Genomic DNA, 21,582 nt, shown 5'->3' with positions numbered 1-21,582 from the left:
TTATAAGGTAGACGAAAACGTTTCATCGATTTTTAAAATGATCGTGTTAGTGTTTTGTTTTATTAGTTTTCTTACTTATTTCAAGTTAGTCGTAAACGTTTATTCGATTTTTAAAATGATCGTGTTCATGTTTTGTTTCATTAGTTTTTTTATTACATTTGAAAAATAATTGTGTTTTTCTCTATTCTTTTTTCTCTTAAAAAAAAAAGCGGACACATTTGGCCAGTTCCAGTCTTGGGGCCCCAAATCAGAAGCACCAAAGTGACCCACCTATCGATTATTTTATAAAATGAAAAAATTCGAAAACACATTATCAAAAAAAGTGTTTTTATTTAAAAAAGAACAAAAACATCTGAAAAAATCTATCATTATTTACGTAGAAAAAAAACGAACACGCTATCTAAAAAATGTACAAAAAATCTATAAGTATTTTTTTTTTCATTTTAAAAACGTTTGAAATAAAAATTAAAAAAAACGAATGCAAATACTTCGAACACAGCAGACTGAGTGTTAAAATTATTTTCAAGTTTTTTTATGCTTACATGTTCGTTTTCGTTTGTTTTACGTTTTTTAGGCAACGTGTTCGTTTTTTTTTTTAATAATAGATTTTTTTGTACGTTTTTTGGAATTTTTTTTCTTTTTTAAATAAACGAACTTTTTTCGATAATGTGTTTTCGATTTTTTTCATTTTATAAAATAATCGATGGGTGGGTCACTTTGGTGCTTCTGATTCGGGGCCCTAAAGTGCCCCATCTACCACTTATAATGGAACCAAGATTACTCGAGAGTCCAACGAAGGTTTTTACCTTGAAAAAGAGAGAGAATAGAGGTATAATAAGGAGAATTTTTACGCAAAAATGAGATAATACATATCTCAAAAATTGTACACGGATCTCGATTGTTATCATGGAGTGTGATGTGCTATTCTTTTCAACGCATATTAATCTTCACAAGTCGTAAACGTCATCGATTATCACGAGCGGCGACAAGATTCGAGCTGGTTTTTTACGCGCCATTGCAGTAAATCATAAATTATCAGACATTGAAAAAAATTTGAATCCACTGCACTGTCGCGGTATATCATCCGAAGCTGGCGCAACTTGAAAGGTCAATTTGATTAAGCTATCGTAAATCAGATGTGCGAGTACATCGAGGTGTTATTTTTTATTTGTTCTCATTTGAAAATTGATAGTTACGGGGTTGCTAAAAATCAGTATCGACGGTAGATTTGTTGACAGAACATCCGAATACGTGTGAAAACCAAGTTTATAGCTAATCTTGACGCTTCGCTTCTTTCGGTACCTGACTGTGTTGCTACAAAAGTTGCGCGAGTGCGTCATTTTTCAATTTCGAATTAGTTTTGGGTTTAGAACGAGCTCTAAGTGGTGGTAAGTAGATAATACTAAGCGTATGTGAGGCTAGGTTATCAGGTTACTTGGCTTGGATATCTAGTATTGAATAAGTATTTTCAAACAAATTTTTTGTATATCGCTGGAAATAGAGAGAAAAAGAAAACGAGCAACAGTACCGGAAAAAGTAGAGGAGCAAAAAATAATTTGACAAAATGGTTTGCGATAACAACAGCCCCAGTATTGGCAGCGGTCCGAAAACTATACTGCAAGATGAAGTAGTGATTTCTGGAATATCGGGACGTTTTCCCGAATGCGATACCATCGAAGAATTTCAACAAAAACTGTTCAGCGGCATCGATCTTGTAAAAGATAATAATTCAAGATGGCCGAAAGGTGAGTAGTTGACAAGCTTATTCGAGATATTTGGCTAGGTAAGTAGAAAGTACATATCATTCTAATCTGTCGGCCCATTCAAATTTTTGCGATCACATTTTTCAGACTATCTCGAAACGTACTCCAGTATGGGCTTCATGAAAGATTTACGTAATTTTGACGCTCCTTTTTTCGGAGCTCATCCGAAATTAGCTGAAAGAACTGATCCAATTGTGAGAACGTTATTGGAGACTTCGTTCGAAGCGGTTTTAGATGCAGGTAATGATATAAGTGTGGAAAGTGTGGACTACGGAGCTCAATGAATAATGATCCAGATGAAAAATTCGGTCGGACATGGAAACAATTCTTTAAAATTATGCAAATGAAGCGAAAAAAAACAATACCAAGCATGTACCTACTTTCACTTCCAATTTTCATTTTTTTCTCCTTTTCGAAAAAAATTTGGGGAGGGGTAGAGGGAGTTATCCTTGAAAATGAACTATGAATATGAAATGCTAAAAAAGCCTACATACTTACAGGTAGGTATCGAATAATAGGTAAGTTTTTGACGACGTTAATTTTAATTTCATCGTCTGTCCCGTGGGCCAAAAATGTAATCCAGCTAAAATGGGCAGAAGATATACTTTGAAAAATTAACGAAGATAATGACTTCAGTTTCGAGAATGCATAATAGCTCATCATCAATCTCATTTGAAGACATTTCAAAGTCAATTTTAATTTTTACGAAAACTCGGATTTTTAACCTTCCCTTTGCAGCTCATTCAGAGATTTGAGGTCAAATCATCTTCAAAAAAAATATTCTACTCCTCAAAACGATTCATTTTTATGTGATAAGTACCTACATCCTATAATTATGTACATATTGAGTACATTTTTTTGAAAATTTCCAATTGTACACTTGCCCTTTTTGGAGCCAATTTTAGGATTTAGAGTCAAATGACTTTCAAAAATGAATTCTGCATCCTCAAAACCCTTCATTTTATGATTTCATCATTTTAATAATTTTCGTACCTCGCGCTGTTTGCTTTTGAGTTTCAAGATAAAGTGACCATCAAAAATGAATTCTGCCTTCTCAAAAACCCCTGATTCGATACTCATATCGTATTTTTTGATAATTTTCAATTTTCACCTTCCCTTATGAATTTGTATTTTAGGTTTTGTGGTTCAAATGGCCATCAAAAATGAAATCGACTACCTTATGAACCTTCGTAATATCTCAAGATTCGATTTTTCATGTGCAAAACTGGATCTGATTGAGCCATGTAGCCGAGTTTTGAAAGGAGCACAAAAAAAGGACCTTAATTTTAGTTCGTCTTCAAAATTCAAGGAGCTACAATTGATAGAAATTTTGAAAAAAAAATCAAGCCTCTGCTCAACTTGTACAACTTTATAGACTTGTTAGATGTATATTTAGGCATATTTCGCCCATTTTCTGTTTTTATGCAGATTTTCCAAATTTTGACCAAACTCTACCATCAAAAAGCAGTAATAAGTAGATGCAAAAAATATATAAATATTAAAAAAATGCCCAAAATTCGGGGGGAAAAATTATTGAAATTCATCTTTCTATTTTTTTTAATTTCTTCGAAAAAATGGTCCATTTTCAATTGTTCTTTTGTTCAATTCACTTGAATATCTTGAGTTTGTGCAAATTCAAAGAGAAAATAAATAAATAACCCCAAAAATAAGCGAATTAGTACGTTACCCTACTCGAAAAATTATTTTCAATGATACCCACACTGATTTTGCATATTTCGCATATTACTCGTATTCAGCAGCATAAATGCACTCTGACGTATTTTTGCTAAAATAAATGCATGTTTTATATGCATATTTCGAAGTTTTAAATGCATGAAAACCAGTACTTTGGAACATTTAATGTCATTGAGCTGATTTATCTTGCCTCAACTCAAAATTGAAGACACTCAAATCATAAAATTTCAAAATCCTAATCACCCATGTCAAGATTTAAAGGTGGTGCAGCTTTTCAAAAATTTCAATCACAGTTCCTTCAATTTTCAAGACAGGCAAAATTGAAAAAATTTTTTTGCTCCTTTCAAAACTCTGCAATATGGCACAATCTAATCCAACTCAGTCGATACTAATCAACGTCTGTACGAAAATAATTTCTAAATTTTTCGGCTATTTGCAGGACAATGTCCCACTGCCTTACGAGGTTCGGAAACTGGTGTCGTCGTAGTGGTATCCTCGAACGAAGCGGCAGATTGGTGGTCTGCAGATCCAGATCGCGTTAATGGATACGAATTTCTTGGTTGCACTCGAACCATGTACTCGAACAGAATATCGTTTTCCATGGATTTAAGAGGTTGGAAATATAGCAATAATTTGTCTACGAGCTGGAATAACTTCACAATGCACGTTTCTAATATGGACAGACATGTGTGAAATTTTATAGGACCAAGTTACACGATGGATTCGCAGTCGTCGAGCGGCCTTTTGGGGATCCAGCAAGCCTACCATATGTTAAAATGCGGCATGGTAGACGGGGTGATCGTGGCTGGCGTCAATTTAGTGTTGAATCCTCATTTCAACGTCATGTTCAAAAAGCTAAACATGCTTTCGCCGTCCGGAAAGTGCAAAACGTTCGACGCTGATGGTAACATACCTATTTACCGCCATTTTCTCTCATATCTTTACCTATTCCTATATGCATTGGTGATTGGTTACGTTACGTTACAGCGGACGGATACGCTAGAAGCGAAGCGGCGGTAGCGGTGTATTTGCAAAGAGCTAGCGACGCCCACAGAGTATACGGTTATGTGGCGGCTGTGGACGCAAATTGTGACGGATACAAAGAAGACGGATGCGATGCCATCAGCAGGTCTTCGCAAATTGAACTATACCAACACGCGTATCAAAGTTTCAATTTGGATCCGCAACAAGTGTCTTTTGTAGAAGCTCATGGCTATTCCACCGTGGTAGGTATCTAACGAGTATAAAGTACCTAGTCGTTGACTTCACTTACTAGCATCACTGGACGATGGAGACCTAGTATTGTACTATAATATGTATGCTTGCATTTTTATCATTTACTTTGGTAGCACGGTGATAAAGAAGAACTGAACGGAATCGCAAGCGTGTTTTGCCCAAATGACGCTGACGAAAGACAACAATTACAGCAGCGACGACGAGAACCGCTGCTGGTAGGATCAGTGAAATCGAATGTCGGATGCAGTGAACCAGTTGGTGGACTGGTATCCGTCATCAAAACACTGCTAGCCATGGAGAATGGAATTTTGCCACCCAATTTGCATTTCAAAACTCCCAATCCGAAAGTACCTGCTTTGAAAGATGGTCGTTTAAGGGTAAGTACATACATGATTGGTAAGAAACATGGCAGGATCAATGAAACACCCTGTCGCCGTCTGTTCTCCTTCACAAGGGAATGAGTGCATCTTACCTATCTGCATATCAGAAGTTGTTTTTCACAAAAAAAACTATGTTTTTAAAAATTTCCTTGAAAACTATAAAATTTGTACCCCGGTAAAGAAGTGATGGTTCAAGTCAAGGTTCTGAAATTCTTCTTGCAGTCTTTTGAGGCTTCTCCCTCCAATTTTTCAAAAAAAAAAATCAAATTATGACCCACATTAACGAAGACTAAATGTCTCTCGGGCCTTTATTCTGATCAGTGATCATGATAAAAAAATTGAACTCTCTGGGAAAAGGCAAGTAACATTCTCAGAAATCTGATACCTATTCCACATGGATGGTAATACTGTTGCAGATCGTGGATAAACTAACTGTATGGAATGGCGAGTATGCAGCCATCAATTCGTTCGGTATTGGCGGCACCAATGCTCATCTCGTTCTCAAACGTAACCTTAAAGAGAAAACTTTGGATGGTGACAAAATAACGCTGCCCAGAATTGTAGCAGTGTCCGGCAGAACCGAACAAACAGTTCGAGATTTACTCGACCAAGTGCGTATCACAATGCATGTCAGCATTTTGTACTATAGTACGTATGACCGATGGGCATCTGTTTGAATCCGCAGATCGAGAATGTACATTCGGACAACGAGTTATGCGCTTTAATCAACAACATATTTAGTCAACACATTCAACACTACAACTACAGAGCATTTTCCGTTTTTGGCCGTGAAACCATCACCGAAGTTTCGGTTAGTAGATTGCACAATGCACATAATTCGCATCTTGCATTGATGTAGTCTAAAACTTCCCTCTTTTTGTCACTCTTCTCCCAGACATACATCGCTGGACAGGAAGAAAAACGCCCGATTTGTTTCATTTTCTCCGGAATGGGTAGTCAGTGGGCTGGAATGTGCCGAGATCTGCTGCAAACTCCCGTCTTTCGTCAAACCATCGACGAATGCAGCCGAGTATTGGAAAAAGTGCAGTTCGACTTGTACGCAGTGCTTTCTTCCAACGACAGCAATGTTTATTCCAACGTATTGAATTCATTCGTCGGAATCACTTGTACTCAGGTTAGTCGTCTGGCATTGATCGTAGAGAACCAGATACCATTTCTCACTTTGGCTAATTTGCGTCATCTTTGTGTTTACAGATCGCATTAGTGAATATCTTGCGACTACTGAACATCGAGCCGGACTTGATGATCGGCCATTCTATCGGAGAACTGGCTTGCGCTTACGCCGACGATACGTTGAGCTTAGAACAAACCGTACTTGCCACGTACTGGAGAGGTAAAAGTTTATTGATGAGTAATATCGCGCCTGGAGCCATGGCCGCAATTGGTAAGCACACTGAGTATACCCTTAGCAGCAGCTAAGCTATTCACAGGCGAACTATGGCAGCTTTTCTATTTCGAAAAAATATTTATTATGTGTTAAGGTTTGTCGTACGATGATATACGCAGCCAATTACCAGGCGACATAAGCGTAGCTTGCCACAATAGCGCCGATAACGTTACCATATCCGGTCCATTGGTTTCGATCAACTCGTTTGTTGAAAAATTGCAAAGTCAAGGAATTTTCGCTCGCCAGGTCAACAGCTCAGGATACGCGTTTCACTCGCAATATATTGCCGAAGCGGCCGCTATTTTCAAACCTCAACTGGAAAAGGTCGGTCGGGCAATGAGCCGCACAGGCGCACACCCATCTTTCCCCTCAAAAAGCCTATCATAATTCAAAATGAGGATCTTTAAAAATTTTGTGTTTCTGCACTCACCACCCTTCATGGACAGTTTAAATAATTTCAAATTGGTTTTTACGACCGAAAAATATTTCCCAGAGTAAAATTCGAGTAGCTGCTAACCGAAATACGAGGTTTTTTGAGAAGGGGGAAGGGGAAGACGGTGTCAGCGGACCTCAGTTCCACGTATTTACAAATTTATACGTACCTAACCTAACCTAACGTTGCATGTATTCATTCACTCACTGCTCGTGTGTTAGATCATCACGAATGCGAAACCACGAAGTAAACGATGGATCAGCACCTCGATTCCGGATTCTATGTGGAATACACCTTCGGCGCAATATTCTTCCGTTGAATATCATCTGAATAATTTACTGTCGCCAGTTTATTTCAACGTAAGAAACATTCCATTTTTGATAACTTTATTCTTCTTTCCTTCGTTCATCTACTGTTATAATTAGGCACTGGAAGTGAATACAGAATAGGTAATGTAGGATGTGGTCAGAGCGTTCTCAGGATATTGTCAGATGATTTTTTTCAAGATCTACCCCCTTCTTTCCGCTCCTCCCGTTCCATTATAATATTTTATTCGAAAAAACGAGAGAACTGTCAACAAATTTCACGCAACTTTCAATGGTTCGTACAAGTACTTCATTGAAATCCAGAGTGAAGACATTTTTGTGATTTCTGAGTTACTTTTAAAATTAAAAAAAATGCAATACAATACCCTGCAAAATTTCCATTTTCCCTTGCCCAAGATTTCGTGAAACTCTCACATCGTTTTTGAACAATTATCCTCCAAAAAATTTAAAAAAGAAGCCAAGTGGCCCGCGCAAAGCAAGATCAAACAAAAACTTATAAATTATTTTGAAAGTTTTTTTTTTTTGGTATTTTTGTTGTAAAATTATGACGAAAAATCCGAGACAACCGAAGCACAATTAAATTTGAAATTTTGTTTCAACAACCAACTGCTGAATTCTCAAAAAATGTTGACTCCAAAAGTTGGTTGCTAAAGTTGTGAAAAAGTTGCACAAAATTGCAAATTTTCCCATTATTTTCTCACATTTTACGCTGTAAAATTTTTTTAGATTTTAAGTTGGGAAACAAAAAAAAAGAAAAATAGCTCGAGCGAAGAGATGGCAAAAGCTTTTGGAAATTTATAATTCAAGAAGTTCAGAACAGATAAAAATAAATTCTCGCCTTTTTCGTGCTTTCGTGCTATTTTCGTGCCGGTAGACAGACACTCTGCTATTGTCCCAAATACAAATGTAAAAATACTCAAAAAGGCATCAAAATTGAAGAAATTACAAAAAAAAACCTGACAAAATATCGGTGAAATTTGAAAAATGCATCAAAGTTATGAAACGTTGCTGAAATTCCAAAAAAAAAAGAAGTAAAATTAGATTATGCGCCAAAATTGAAGAAATTTCAAACAAAAAAAATATAAGGAACAAAATTTGCCAAAAATTGCATAAGAGCTGAAAATGAGTGTAAAAATTGCATAAAATCACTAAAAACAAGAGATCTGTTCTCACGTTTACAGCTACAATACTTACAATTGAAATCAAAAACAAAAAATCAGAAACCTTAGCTCAATCAAACCAAAAAAAGGATGTCTGAAACCTACACACGGAAGACCAAACTTCCATTGAGAGAAAACCTCGAACTGAAACGTCTTCTAACCAAATATTTATTCAATTTATTTTGCCGTCTTTGCGGCCTACATATGACCAAAGGTGAATCACTAATTCATCGATTTATGATACAAAAAATATGATTAATAAATTTACAGAAAGCTTTAACATATGTACCTGATAATGCGGTCGTCATCGAAGTAGCACCGCATGCCTTATTGCAGTCTATATTGAAGGGTAGTTTGAATTCAAAATGCAGTCATATAGGATTGCTGAGACGTAATCAGTCTACTATAACTGATTTATTAACCAACATCGGAAGGTAACGTTAACCTTTATAACAATTCACTGGCGCCTAGCAAGTACAGGAATACTGAACTAATATGTATTTTGCATTGTGTTTCATTGCTTTTGGTATACTTCGGTAGATTATATAACGCCGGATTGCAGCCAAAATTTAGCAACTTGTACCCATCGATAAGCTTTCCAGTATCGAGAAAAACTCCCATGATACAATCGATGATCAAGTGGGATCATTCGACCAAATGGTTCTTGGTTTCATTTTTAACCAAGGTTGGTATAAATACATTTATATCCATCTACTCATATCTCTTTTACCCCACTCCCCAATCAATGGGTGCAGGTACTTCAATTTATAATGTATTATTAATCATTATTACTGCGACACATCTTCTTGAATGGTTTTTGCAGCCAGCGTGTGGTCACGGAGAAGTAGAAGTAGACGTAGATGTAGGCAAAGCTGAGTATAAATATTTGACGAAATGTGTATACGACGACTGTGCCACTTTTCCAGTTGCAGCTTATCTGGTAGGTAAAAAATGGATCTACATTCCCACCATTAACATCTATGTACTGATAACCCTAAGCATTTACAAATCGTAACCACTTTTTGTGCGTCTATTGACAGTGTTTAATTTGGGAAGCTGTTGCCAAAATGAAATACAGTCGCGTATATGACGTGCCCTTGGTTATAGAGAATTTCCAACTGATAGCCAAGCGCACCTTATCCAAAAAGGGTACGTATCTACTCTAAGGTTGATGGTCTGGCAAATCTGTCAATCCACCATAAATATTCCAAAATTGTTTTCTCACTACGCATGGCCTCCCACATGCAACTGGATGATTTTCTTTTTTTTTCAGAACCTTTAAAATTCGTTGTTAATCTGCTGGAGCAGAGTGGCAGTTGCGAAATCAGAGAAAATGGACAAGTGGTTGCGCGTGCTATTGTTAAGAGCCCTAATAACATCGATGAGGAATTCGTTAGTGCGCAACTTGCATCGACAACATCGTCATCATCGTCGATACGCAGCGACAACTCATATTTGCCTTTAAAATCTAGCGACATTTATCAAGATCTTCATGCCAAGGGATATTCGTATTCGAAGGAATTCAAACAATTATTATACGTAGACAATAATGGTAAACAGATACACATAAAATACCTATAGATAAGTTTCACAATCAGATGTCTACCAATCTCATACCTTCTGATATGGTTGTATCATCAATTACATTAAATACCCAATTTTTAGGCGAAAATGGTAAAATCGCATGGTCAAACAATTGGATCACATTTGTGGAAGCGATGCTACAATTGCACCTGCTCGGCATCGACAAACAGCAGCATTACGCCATTGACCACATACAACGAATCGTTTTAGATGCTAAAAAACACGAACAAGAAATGCAACAGAATGGCAACGTTAGCAATAAATCAGGTAAAGCCGAAACTATACTCATCGAGGAGCGTAGACCTATTTATCGAACTTCAAGAGTTGGATGATTGTTTTAGCAGGTGTAGGGGTTAAATTTTCGCCCTCGGCTAATATAATCGTATCCGGTGGTATCGAGATTAGCGGAGTTAAATCTACGCTCGTGTCCGTCAGATCAAACAAGCATCGTGAACAACCGATAATTTTACATTCGACTTTTGTTCCGCATTTTTCCAATAAGGTAAACTGGTGTCAACAACACAGCATCGAAATTCGTGCAACTAACTAGTAAGAACCTATGAGTTGATTGATGGCGCATTGCGACGAATTTGCAGATATTCACGCCATCCGAAGCAGTGTCAATGTGCACCCAATTGGCCTTTGAGAATATTAGCTGCGTAGAACAAGACGTCGTCGATATTGCTGAAATTGTGACCGGTAGTGGTGAGCGATTCGCCAGTCCACATATTCTGCAAACCGCTAAAATTGAACCGTATGTTGTGGTAAGACTGATGTTACGCTTCTATTCCCCTATAACTATAGGGACTGGGGGGGGGGGGGGGGTGACTGTTCGCACTTTGTAGAATCTTTTTACCAATTTTTTGGTCCTCATCTTCAGAAGTTGTTGCCTCTGGTGAGAAAACTATCTCATGAAATTTTCAGCTTACAAGAGTCCATTAACAAACGCGAAAAAATTGAAGTACATATCGGAAATTATTTTTGCAATTGTGAACTTTTTAGTTTTAACACATCAGTTGGGTCCATTCATGAGTAAAATCAACTCGTATGCTAATTTTAGTTCTCTTTCACGTCCAAAATGTGGACTGAGAGTCGAGAGTGCTCTTATATCTAATTCTAAAAAAATGGATTTTTTCGTCAGGTTTATGAAGAAAAATTTTCTGGCCATGTTAGTGACCAAAATGAAAAATTCGTGTTTCTTATTTTTTTTCGTGCCATTTGTTGGCCTTTATATCATGTCCGCCCGCCCTCAGGGATTGGCCTGATTCGATTTTTCAAAATAATTACACGACATTGAACCTAAAAAACTCGAGAGCAGTTACCACATTGGCAAAATTAAATCTATCAAATTCATTCGGACTTTTTCTTCCCCAAATTTACAAAGTTGAAGCCTCCTACCCTTTCTCAAAAAACAAAATTCACGCACATTGATTCTTGAATAAAAAAAATACCAATTGAACTTGAATTCAAGAAGAATACGTGGTCTTATTCGAGCAAAACAGGGGTGCAACATTTTTGGAGAATGTTTTATTTATAATATCAAAACGCCAGTTTTTATCCCAATTTTTCAACGGAAATACATATGAAGGGGACACGGAAGAAACAGAGTAATTGGGTCCAAATTTTTCAAAATTAAAATATTGGTATCTCTGGATTCGTCTCGACGAGGACTACAAGATAATACACCATTGATTTTTCAAAAAAACGAACATACTCAAAGTCTTGAAAAAACGACTTCGAAAAAAAACCATCTACGGAAAAAACCGTTCAAGTCCATCGAATCCAGCACAATCTACATTTTTTGGGCAAAACAATTTCAGAAACTGATTCGAGAGGTCAAAAAACATAAAGTTGGGTCCAGACAGTCCAATATATGTATTTGACAAATCGGATTTGTCAAATAAATTGGTACGACGAGACATCCAATTTTGTTATCAGCACCACTTTATCAAGTTTTCTGTCACCTTGATAATATTATTGAATTTTTCTAATTTTTCTTTAAAATTGCTTACAATTTAAAATTAATTTAATTAATTATTATAATGGATGACGATATGTTAATGCTTAAGTATGGGACTCCTAATCATTCGACTGAAAAAAGTTTGCGGTAGGCTTGCCAGGAGAATGTGGGTTAAAAAGTGGCTTCATGAAATCCGTGCGGAACTATCTCACATGAGGAATGAGGATAATCGATTAACTGCGAGAAGAACCAAACGACTTTCGTAATTACTTACGAATGGAATGGACGAGGACAGCTACGTAAACTTATTAAATTTGGTGACTTCTAAAATACAAAAACAAAACACAAACATGCGCGATTCCATAACTCCATCAGAACCACTATGTGCTACATTGAGATTTCTAGCTACTGGCCGGAGTAATTCCGATTCAAGATATTCCTGTGGTATTTCAAAGCAAAAGATGAAAATAATTTGAACCAGCTACACACGTGCTGATGAAATACACAATAAGTACACAGATGATTTGAAGCAAAATTTGATGATTTTGAGAATGGGCTTGAAAATCATCAAATCAACTCAATTGGTTTTCAAATTGATTTGATGTACGTATAATCAGCATGTCCACGCCCTTCCAATATATTTGACGAATACCCCTTTTTGTCAAATATATTGGACCACCTGGACCCAGCTTAATATTATGTATCATGACACCCAAATTGATAGTTTTGTAAAATAATTATCAATTTTTGAGTCAAACTCTCCCTCTCAACCCGCAGGATAGTCTCCGATCGATTTGACAGAGAACCTCATGAAGTGTCGTCGGAATATTTGGATGGAAAGCGGTCTCAGTAGTAGCCACTAGCCACCACACCATTAACATTTTAGCAGCCAGTTCCAAGTTCAGCTCCCAAAGTACATAAAATTTCGAATTTTCAAAAATCGCTACTCCGACGCTCAGGTTTTTTCCGCACGGTGTTGTCGTGGGAAAATGCTGACGACGCGCTTGCACAAGGAACTTTTTTCAATTTTCTCATTCAACTAAATTTTTCATACAACATCTTTCAAGGATTATTCAAATTTTCATCAAAAATAAAGAATTTGAATAATCTTCGAAAAATGTAGTTGAAAGGGAAAATAAAACATGCTCCTTGATCAAGCGCGTGCGTTAAAATTTTCCCACGACAACGCCGTGGAAAAAACCTGAGCGTCGGGGTAGCGGTTTTTGAAAATTTGAAAATTCAAAATTTTACTGTGAGAGCTTAACTCAAAACTGACAGCTGAAATTTTATAGGTGTGGTACTTGGGCTAAGGGCTACTGAGACCATTTTCCATCCAAATCCCTGAAGGGACACTTCATGAGGTTCCCTAGTGAGATGAAAATGACTCCTCAGATGAATTTCCTGTCTCCAAATACCCTTACAACACCTACAATTTCATCAAAACATTCGACAATTCTAGTAATTTGTTTATGTTTAATTATGACTCAAGATTAAAAAATTTAGACTACATGCACGGGACCGTTTTCACAGTTCTTTCCGGGAGCCATTCATACTTATGTATAAGAATTTTGTTATTTCTTTGAAAACAGAAACACACACACAAAGGGACTTTGGTTTTTCCCAAACAAGCGAGAGCGCAGAATTAAAGTTTTTTCTTTGAAATTCGAACAAAAATCTCCAAGATAAGTAAAGTACGCACTTTCACTGATCAAATATTCGAACGAAGGATTATTAGTGTTTTAAAATCGAACGTCAATTCGTCCAAAAAGCATAAAAAAACGACTTACTGATTACGAAATAAGGTCACATATTCTACTCGTATCATTCTGATTTTCAAGATTTGTACTCACCTGAAACAAAAGAAAAATACAACATTCTAGATCAATTTATCAATATGCGATTACCCAGTAATTATACTCCATCAACGTATTTAAATTCAGGGCTGGAAATTCAACAAAAATAGGGATACAGTTTCATTCTGACACAGAAATGAGAAATTTACAAAAATCAGTAGACGATTTCGATTTACTTTTGGGAGCTCCATACTACATACGAGGCCAATAAGGCTTGGAAGAGCAGGGAATTTTCTGAAGAAATTGTTTCATTTTTTCTCCCTTCAACTGGAAAGGCTACCAACACCATTTTTTTAAAAAAGGAAAAATAAAACCTAGGAAATTGTTCTTACTCGAGGTAACAACTTCAAGTTTAGTGGTGGGAGGTAAAAAATTTCAATCTTGCAAAATAAGATACACATGCACAATATGAATCCGTTTTGTTTTCAATTTTTTTAATTTTTCCCCAATCCACACCAGGCGGTGGGGGTACTTTATTAACTAAATTATACAACTTAAGCCTAGTATCAATTATTAATTATGACCAATTACATCGTAATTCTAGACCTAAGCGGGGAAGGGGGGGGGGGTGTAAGACGAGTTGCCACTACGACCGACCCAATTCGTTGGTTAATAAATCTAATTGCTGACTCAATAATTTTTACACGCACTTAGCCTCAAATTACACTCTACGATGCGAGAAACAATGGCAATAAAGTCCAAGACCTCGAAGAAAAGCTATCCAATTCCACGACGTCATCTGATAACGTAACAATCGCTCCAGTTAGCGAACAAAACGGCATTAATGGAATATTACGAGAATCGAGCAAACGTTACAATCTTATCGTCTGCCCCTCTGAGTGTTACTACGAAGCCAACAACTCCAGTGACCACCACAAAAACAGCAGTGGTGTCGTAAACGAAACTCTGCAAAGCTTATGGAACGCTTTGACCGATGACGGATTTTTAGTCGTGTTCGAAGACAAGAACACCGCTTCACAAATAAATAGCAGCGGTGATTTGAGCAGTTTTCAATTCAGATCGATTGCGAAATTCCAAACTCCTGTCGGCACGTACACGTTGTTAAGAAAGGTATGTTCAAGTCAGAATTTTACACAAAATTTGATGGTATTGCGACCTGAAATAACATGGTGGCCATTTCGTCTTTGTTGCAGACACCTAAGTGGAAAACGTGTATGGTGATTGCGTTTAGAAACGAACTCAATTGGATCGACAGCGTAAAAGTGGCCATTCGAAAACACCAAATTGACGGTAGGAACACCATGTTGGTTTATCAAGGAGAAGACATCACTGGATTGATAGGTTTTATGAAATCTATTCGTCGAGAACCGTGGGGACGTGGACTGAAGTAAGTTGTAGACATACTCATTCTCGTAGGGTAGTAATTGCAACTACATATAAGGCAGATGGAGCTAGGCTACCTCATACATTCTGCAGCATTTCTATAGCCATTACCTTAACATGCAGATATGTTTGATTTTTAGATGTCTATACACAGACGATTCAATACACCCGTACGCAATCGTAGATTTAGCGTACATCGATTATTTGCGCAACGGTTTGATATTCAACGTACACCAAAAAGGTGAATGGGGCTCATACCGTAATTTCCAAATTCACCAATCAGCCATGGTCGAATGCGAACATGCCTTCATTGGTGCCAGACAAGTTGGCGATTTCTCTAGCTTAGCTTACATCGAGTCAAGAATACCACTCATTGAGTAAGTTTTTGTACTTTTGCCATGTGGTGAAATTGTGGTAATAGTATGTGGCTGGTGTGAGTGTGACATGTTCTTAGGCTTCACCCTCGCCCTAACTGAAAATTGAAAAAAAATCAACGATTGCGACTTCCAATTACATCTCTCAACGCTTTCACCCATTACAGTAGCTACAGACAGCTGGGTCATTTGGATACATTAGTCCACTGTTACTTTGTCCCTTTATATCCGCATCGAGATGTTTCAACAGCTTTGGGCTTACTTGCTGCAGACGAAGATGACGACAACAACTACAACAATTACCACAAGAATCGTATTTTAGCATTTAAGCAGGTGTGTTGGTCTCAAGATTATAGTTACAGGCTCAATTCTCCAATAGGTATCCTTTAAATGGTGACGATGTAACGTTTTTCGCGTAGATACTAGGATAGGTGTCCAAAGTTACCCATTATATTGTTGTAATTGAGAGTGTGTGCCTGTATGGTGGCGAGTTATTCATCTATGCATGTGCTTTGGAAACTAATTTACACTTTCTGCTGAATTTGCTGCGTTTACTAGTCTCATTGTGGCGCCGATGTCGATTACAACCAGTTCATTTCACTCACACCAGCCAAAATAAACATCGCCACCAAATTGTGATTTTTTTTAACAACGGGTTTTTGTTTTACTCAAACACGTCCAATTTTAGAACATCAAATGTGCCAAATCACGAATTATGTCATGTATACTACTCATCAATATACGCTCACGATATTCGAAGTGCATTGGGTCTGTTACCTTATGACGACTATACCAACATCACCAAACAGGTATGTAAATAAATTTGCTGTGCCATACACTTCTATCATAGTATCTACGCATCTCGCTACATCAACAAACAGGGTGTCTAACAAAACTTCAAAATGAAAACGAAGGACTTTAATAGGACTTTTAGCATGCCATTTTTAAACATTTTGGATTTTTCAAGAGGGGAAAGGAGGTGGACGAGGCAAAATTTTACATTCAAGTTTTTCGTTTTTCCAAGATTTTTTTTTCAAGCGAACGGATGTTAAATGTATTATTTTTAAAACCATTTTTTCAATTTTTGATTTTATTATCAAGTTCAAGGTTTTTGCTAATGTGATGAAATTGGACAAATAATTTTTTTTCAAACAGGTCCGAGCAAAGCCATTGAGCAAAAGCCCCCGAAAATTAGAATTTTGAAAGTTATAATGGGATACACGAAGAAGTTGAAAATTTTTCTTTTCAGAAGTGGGGGAAAAAATTTTTTTATGCAGGGAGGAGTTAATTTTTTCGATTCGAACTTTGAGGATTTCTTGAATTTCAAAAATAAGTTTCCTATTTGGAAAAATAAAAGCAAAATATCCCGGGAAAAGTGAGGAAAAAGCTCTAAAAATTCCAGAAAAAGGAGAAATGAATTCGGCAATTTGAAGTCTTGATAGAAAAAAAAGCAGGACTTGCAGGACCGTCAGACACCCTGAACACATGAATGTATATGCATTATGCAATGTGAACATACTCGTAAGAGTGGGTCGCGAAAAAAAAGTCGACGGAGTGTAACCAAATTCAACAAAGATCTTCATTTTGAAATGAAAGTTACTCAGGAAAAAATATTAGCTCTGGAGGTGCCCCTGGCACCCTGGAGGAGAGATATGGGTCTCAAAGAGACACTCTCGAAAAAATCGTGACTTTTCGCTCCTATCGCTTACCCAACCTGTTTCGGTTCAAAAGTTTTTGGACATTTTTAGATTTTTGGAAATTGACAACAATGATAGAAAAATTGACACAATTGCGTTCAAAAATATTTCTCCAATTTCAGGAATGGTATTTTTCAACATTTTAGCATAATTACTGCAAAATATTTGCGAAGAAAAAATTTTCGAAACACGAATTTATTCAAATTCTTTCATCACAATGAGCAGTCTATGTCAATTCTAAATCATCTAAACATTAACCCCCAAACAAGTTGAGTAGCGACAGGGGCGAAAAAAAAACGATATTTTCGAAAATACTCCCTCTTAGAGAGCACATAAATCTTCCCTCTAGGGGCATCAGAAAACGTTCATTTCAAAGTGAAGGTTTTTGCTGAATTTGGTTCTAAGTCCTGCGACTTTATTTTCGTGATCCGCCTTATTTGAACTTGTATCGACAGTTTCTCAATATTTACAAGTGGTATTTTCTCATCTCTTCCCAGGGTGCTGTTTTGGGACACGAGTACTCAGGGCGTGATTCAAAAGGAAGACGCGTTTTTGGTATGGTAGGAGGTGGAGCGCTTGCCACTACCGTTCTAGCTGATAAAACAGTCATGTGGAACGTTCCTGATAACTGGTCATTGGAGCAAGCTGCCACCATACCCCGAATCTACGCAGTGGTAAGTAATTAAGCATTGCTGCTGAGGCTCAACCACCATTCTAGGCTACAGCCAGCATGTCTAATAAGCACAAGAACTCTACATTCGTTCAATTCTGACAAGAATCTACCGTACCTAATACTAAAAATCCCACCACAGGCTTATTACGCTCTTGTGATTCGAGCTAACCTACAACGAGGAGAATCTATTTACATAAATGCAGGAATAATGGGCCTGTGTATGTCATGTGCCCATGTAGCTATAGGACTTGGTGCCCAAGTATTCATTGGATTCAACAATCGCGACGAAAAGAAATATTTACGAGACACTTTTCCTAAGGTACGTAAGAATCGCCTATTCCTGACTCTTTATTTCTGGTTTTTGATTTTTATTTTGGTGCATTACTTTTGGTTTTCTGTAGCTCGCAGACAGTTCTTTCATAGATCTGGAAGAAAGTTCCTTTGACAGCCAGTTGCTGGAACGAACCAATTACAAAGGTGTAGACGTAATATTCGATACCCTAAACTGCCACAAAAGAAATTTATTCGTCGATTCATTAGCATTCAATGGAAGACTCGTCGAATTTGAGAAAGGCAGTGCTTTTGATGAAAATGCAGGTAGATGACCCAAATGTACATTTGCTTGAAAGTTGCATATATGTGCCAGCCACATTCAATAATTATACGTACAAATGCAACGTGTTTTGCTTATTTATGTGTAGGGCATACTGCTCTCGAGAAGAACATTACTTTCCATAAGGTGTCACATAAAACTCTATGGGTCGGAGATGTTGGACTGCAGGATAGAAAACGCATACATCAATTGGTCGACGATGGTATTAAATCAGGTGTAGTGAAACCACTTGCAACTGTTGTCTTCTCAGACAGTCAGATATGTGAAGCCTTCCGGTAAGTACGTTCACGTGGTAGAAGACACTTCTCACATACTAATTATTCAAACATCAACCTTCAGTTCATAAGTACACGAGAAAAGTATAATTTCTAATCGTCAAAAATTACAAAAAAGTCCTACTTTTTTTTGAAAAAATTGTCCAAACGAGTTCCATTTTTGCAAAAATTATCAAAAACGTACTGTTTTTTTTTTCAAACTTTTCATAATAATCTATCTTTTTCTTCAGTGTTGCACAATCTGGAAAATTCGTGGGTAAAATTATCATCAAAGTGAGAGACGAAGAATCGAGGTCAACACTCATTCCAAAAACAAAACTGGTCAAGGCTTACCCGAGCGCCTTCCTGAACCCGCTAAATTCTTACATTGTTACTGGTAAGTACCTGTAGGATTTCATTTATCAGTTCAATACTAAGATTAAGGCCAAAATTTCTCCACCAACAATCGTTCATGTATTTTCATTTTTCAGGTGGTCTGACAGATTTTGGTATACAAATAGTCAATTGGCTAGTGAGCAGAGGAGCTACAAAAATTGTTTTATTGTCCCAATACCGACCTGTAACTGGTCACCAGTGTTTGGCATTACGTCGTTGGCAAAAAGCCAGCGTAGATGTAACCCTCTGCAATGTAGACGCAGCATCACCCATTGGCGCAGAAATACTGGTGGAAAAAGCAAATAAACTGGCTCCAGTGGCCGGTATTTTCCATGCAGCTTACGTAAGTTATTAGAATTCCCAAAACGCTTTTTTTCTGAACACAATTTCTCAAATGATCCGTTCAATTTACCCAATGAAACACCTATTTGGTTACAGATTGAATGTGATCGCGCATTTGCCGAATGTTCCCGTGGTCAGTTCGACTTGTTGTGGAAAACCAAAGCAGAAATTGCCAAAAATTTAGACCAAGCGTCCAGGAAATTGTGTCCCAATTTGAAATATTTTGTCGGATTTTCTGATATTGATGCCCTTTACGGAACCAATGGAAAAACTGCTTCGGCGTATGCAAATTCTGCCATGGAAGTTATTTATAAGAAACGAAAAATGGAAAACCTTCCAGCAGTGAGTACCTCTCATTACACACCTAAAAATATACATCAAAAGCACGAGATATTGGTTTCTATGTATTGATTTTTTACAAATTCACTTTTTTCCACTTTCAGACAATCATACGCAGAGGTCCCATTGAAAAATCATACAGTGCGGAATCATCCAACTCAAATAACAATTTCGTAGCTATCAAAACTGATTCTTTATTCCGAAACATGCCAGACTTATTGAACCAACCTTTCGAAATGCTCTCAGTATATAATGTTGATAAAACACTTCAAAATAGTCCCACATCTGTAGCTGAGGAACAAGAAGAATTGGTTGAAGAAATTGCAGAATTGATGGGTGAGTACTCAAGTACAAAAATCAGTATGATTTTCACATGCTGCAGATACCTAGATATACATATTAAATCAACCTTTTTAATTTCAGGAGTTCGAGACCCAGAAGTTTTATACTCCACCAAGTTCAGAGATATCGGCTTAGATACAGTGATTAAAAATGAAATAGAAGCAGCTTTGAACAAATACGGGGTCAAAAGCTTACCAGAAGAAATTGGGCAGTTATCGTTTTCCAAAGTATCAACATTATTGGAAAAAGGAAAATGATTTCCTTAAATTTACCAATGTACTCGAATGCTATTAGAATCAGACACATAATAATGCTGTAGATGTTGTAATATAAACTCTCATTATTTTCCTACTTATGTTTGATTCGCGTATATTCTGTTCCCCATCCCACCTCTACCCCAAAAAAATCATCTTCAAACGGAATGTAAAATACATAACAGACAAATAAAATTGGTATCACAAAATAATAGAAAAATAATTCCAACCAAATCCAACCACCCATCAACTACACTATCAGCCTTATCAGTCATAAAATTTAGCATCTGACAAAATATCCATCTCTGGGACAATAAAACCATCGCATATTCGAATACCACACAAAAAAGACCAATATTTCTGCATATAAACGACAGCAAAATAAAACTATAAAAACCATCTACCTACTCCCTTAGCTTATTTCTCCATATCAAATTCATTGTTCGCGACTCATCGCCATGCACTAACTGGTGGCGCGCATTTGTTGGTTGTAATCTCAAACTAGATATATAAAAAGTTTTTCTCTCCATCTTCTCGCTTCTCCCTTTGGGTTTGGTATACTGATTTCGAGATGTTACTCTCGGTGGACGCGTACGCAATTTTTGGTTTATACTTTCTCAAGCCCGAACCTCGATAGCGAATTTATTGACGATACGTGTAGCAAATACTAAACGATGTTCGTCCGTATTTGTTTCGTTTTTTAAAAAAATGGAAGTTTGAAAGCTTACACATACACACAAGTAACTACATACCATATTATTTTTAAATAAATCTGTACTCTGGAATTGTTTTCATCGTGAAAATTCAGGGCCGAATTCATAGACGTCATTTAAGTGATAAATATTACCCATTTGAGTGTTGAAGAATATCAATTAATAGTCCATAAGTGACCTCTACTTACTTATTTAAAAGTAAGCACTAACAATACACTACATTTATGAAGGTAGATTGCCCAAACAAAATTCGGCGAAGAGACTTTCGTTTCTAGTAGAAAATAACCAACGAAAAATGTTAGGTCCCAAGGAGTTCCTCGGGGCAAGAGTTGGATAATCATATCTGATGGGTCAGAAAGAACAATCGAAGTTTTACAAATTCCAATATTGTGGAAGAATTTCCTCTTGAAAAGTACATTGGAATTGAAAGATTATTCTGATTA

The 21,582-nt window shown here is 36.9% G+C and overlaps 2 protein-coding genes across 10 annotated transcripts in view; one reads left to right on the top strand and one right to left on the bottom strand.

Annotated features, from left to right (window-relative positions):
* The window catches only part of LOC135831225 (uncharacterized), a 373,616-nt gene that overhangs the window by 133,344 nt on the left and 218,690 nt on the right, over positions 1–21,582 (bottom strand). The window contains exon 1 of one of the 6 annotated variants that reach the window (XM_065343560.1): positions 13,733–13,804. The exons of the other annotated variants lie outside the window; for them this stretch is intronic. Coding sequence (XP_065199632.1) covers positions 13,733–13,770 — 38 coding nt within the window. The 5' untranslated portion in view covers positions 13,771–13,804. Of the gene's footprint in view, positions 1–13,732; positions 13,805–21,582 lie in introns of those variants that run through there. 6 annotated transcript variants of the gene reach the window in all.
* Positions 1,121–20,523, top strand: LOC135831224 (fatty acid synthase-like). Of its 4 annotated transcripts, none has more exons than XM_065343552.1 (34): positions 1,121–1,388; positions 1,502–1,745; positions 1,851–2,003; positions 3,898–4,071; positions 4,162–4,362; positions 4,446–4,684; positions 4,808–5,071; positions 5,491–5,685; positions 5,760–5,885; positions 5,970–6,209; positions 6,290–6,479; positions 6,577–6,806; positions 7,137–7,274; positions 8,672–8,835; positions 8,942–9,086; positions 9,225–9,341; positions 9,442–9,550; positions 9,675–9,953; positions 10,067–10,252; positions 10,330–10,487; positions 10,582–10,749; positions 14,453–14,869; positions 14,953–15,146; positions 15,283–15,519; positions 15,684–15,849; positions 17,711–17,887; positions 18,026–18,205; positions 18,288–18,483; positions 18,588–18,774; positions 19,005–19,150; positions 19,245–19,492; positions 19,588–19,833; positions 19,935–20,166; positions 20,254–20,523. In XM_065343552.1, exons 2-34 carry the CDS (start codon positions 1,565–1,567, stop codon positions 20,427–20,429), a joined length of 6,459 nt encoding a protein of 2,152 aa, XP_065199624.1. In that variant the 5' UTR covers positions 1,121–1,388; positions 1,502–1,564; the 3' UTR covers positions 20,430–20,523. The 4 variants fall into 4 exon arrangements, with proteins under 4 accessions (XP_065199624.1, XP_065199623.1, XP_065199627.1 ...); XM_065343551.1 differs by having other exon boundaries at positions 1,122–1,388; positions 10,327–10,487; XM_065343555.1 differs by lacking the exon at positions 15,684–15,849 and adding an exon at positions 16,205–16,325 and having other exon boundaries at positions 1,123–1,388.

Source organism: Planococcus citri, chromosome 1 (assembly GCF_950023065.1).
Source record: "Planococcus citri chromosome 1, ihPlaCitr1.1, whole genome shotgun sequence".
Classification (NCBI taxonomy): domain Eukaryota; kingdom Metazoa; phylum Arthropoda; class Insecta; order Hemiptera; family Pseudococcidae; genus Planococcus; species Planococcus citri.
The sequence above is the reverse complement of the archived record's forward strand: the minus strand, read 5'-3'. Positions and strand labels throughout refer to the sequence as shown.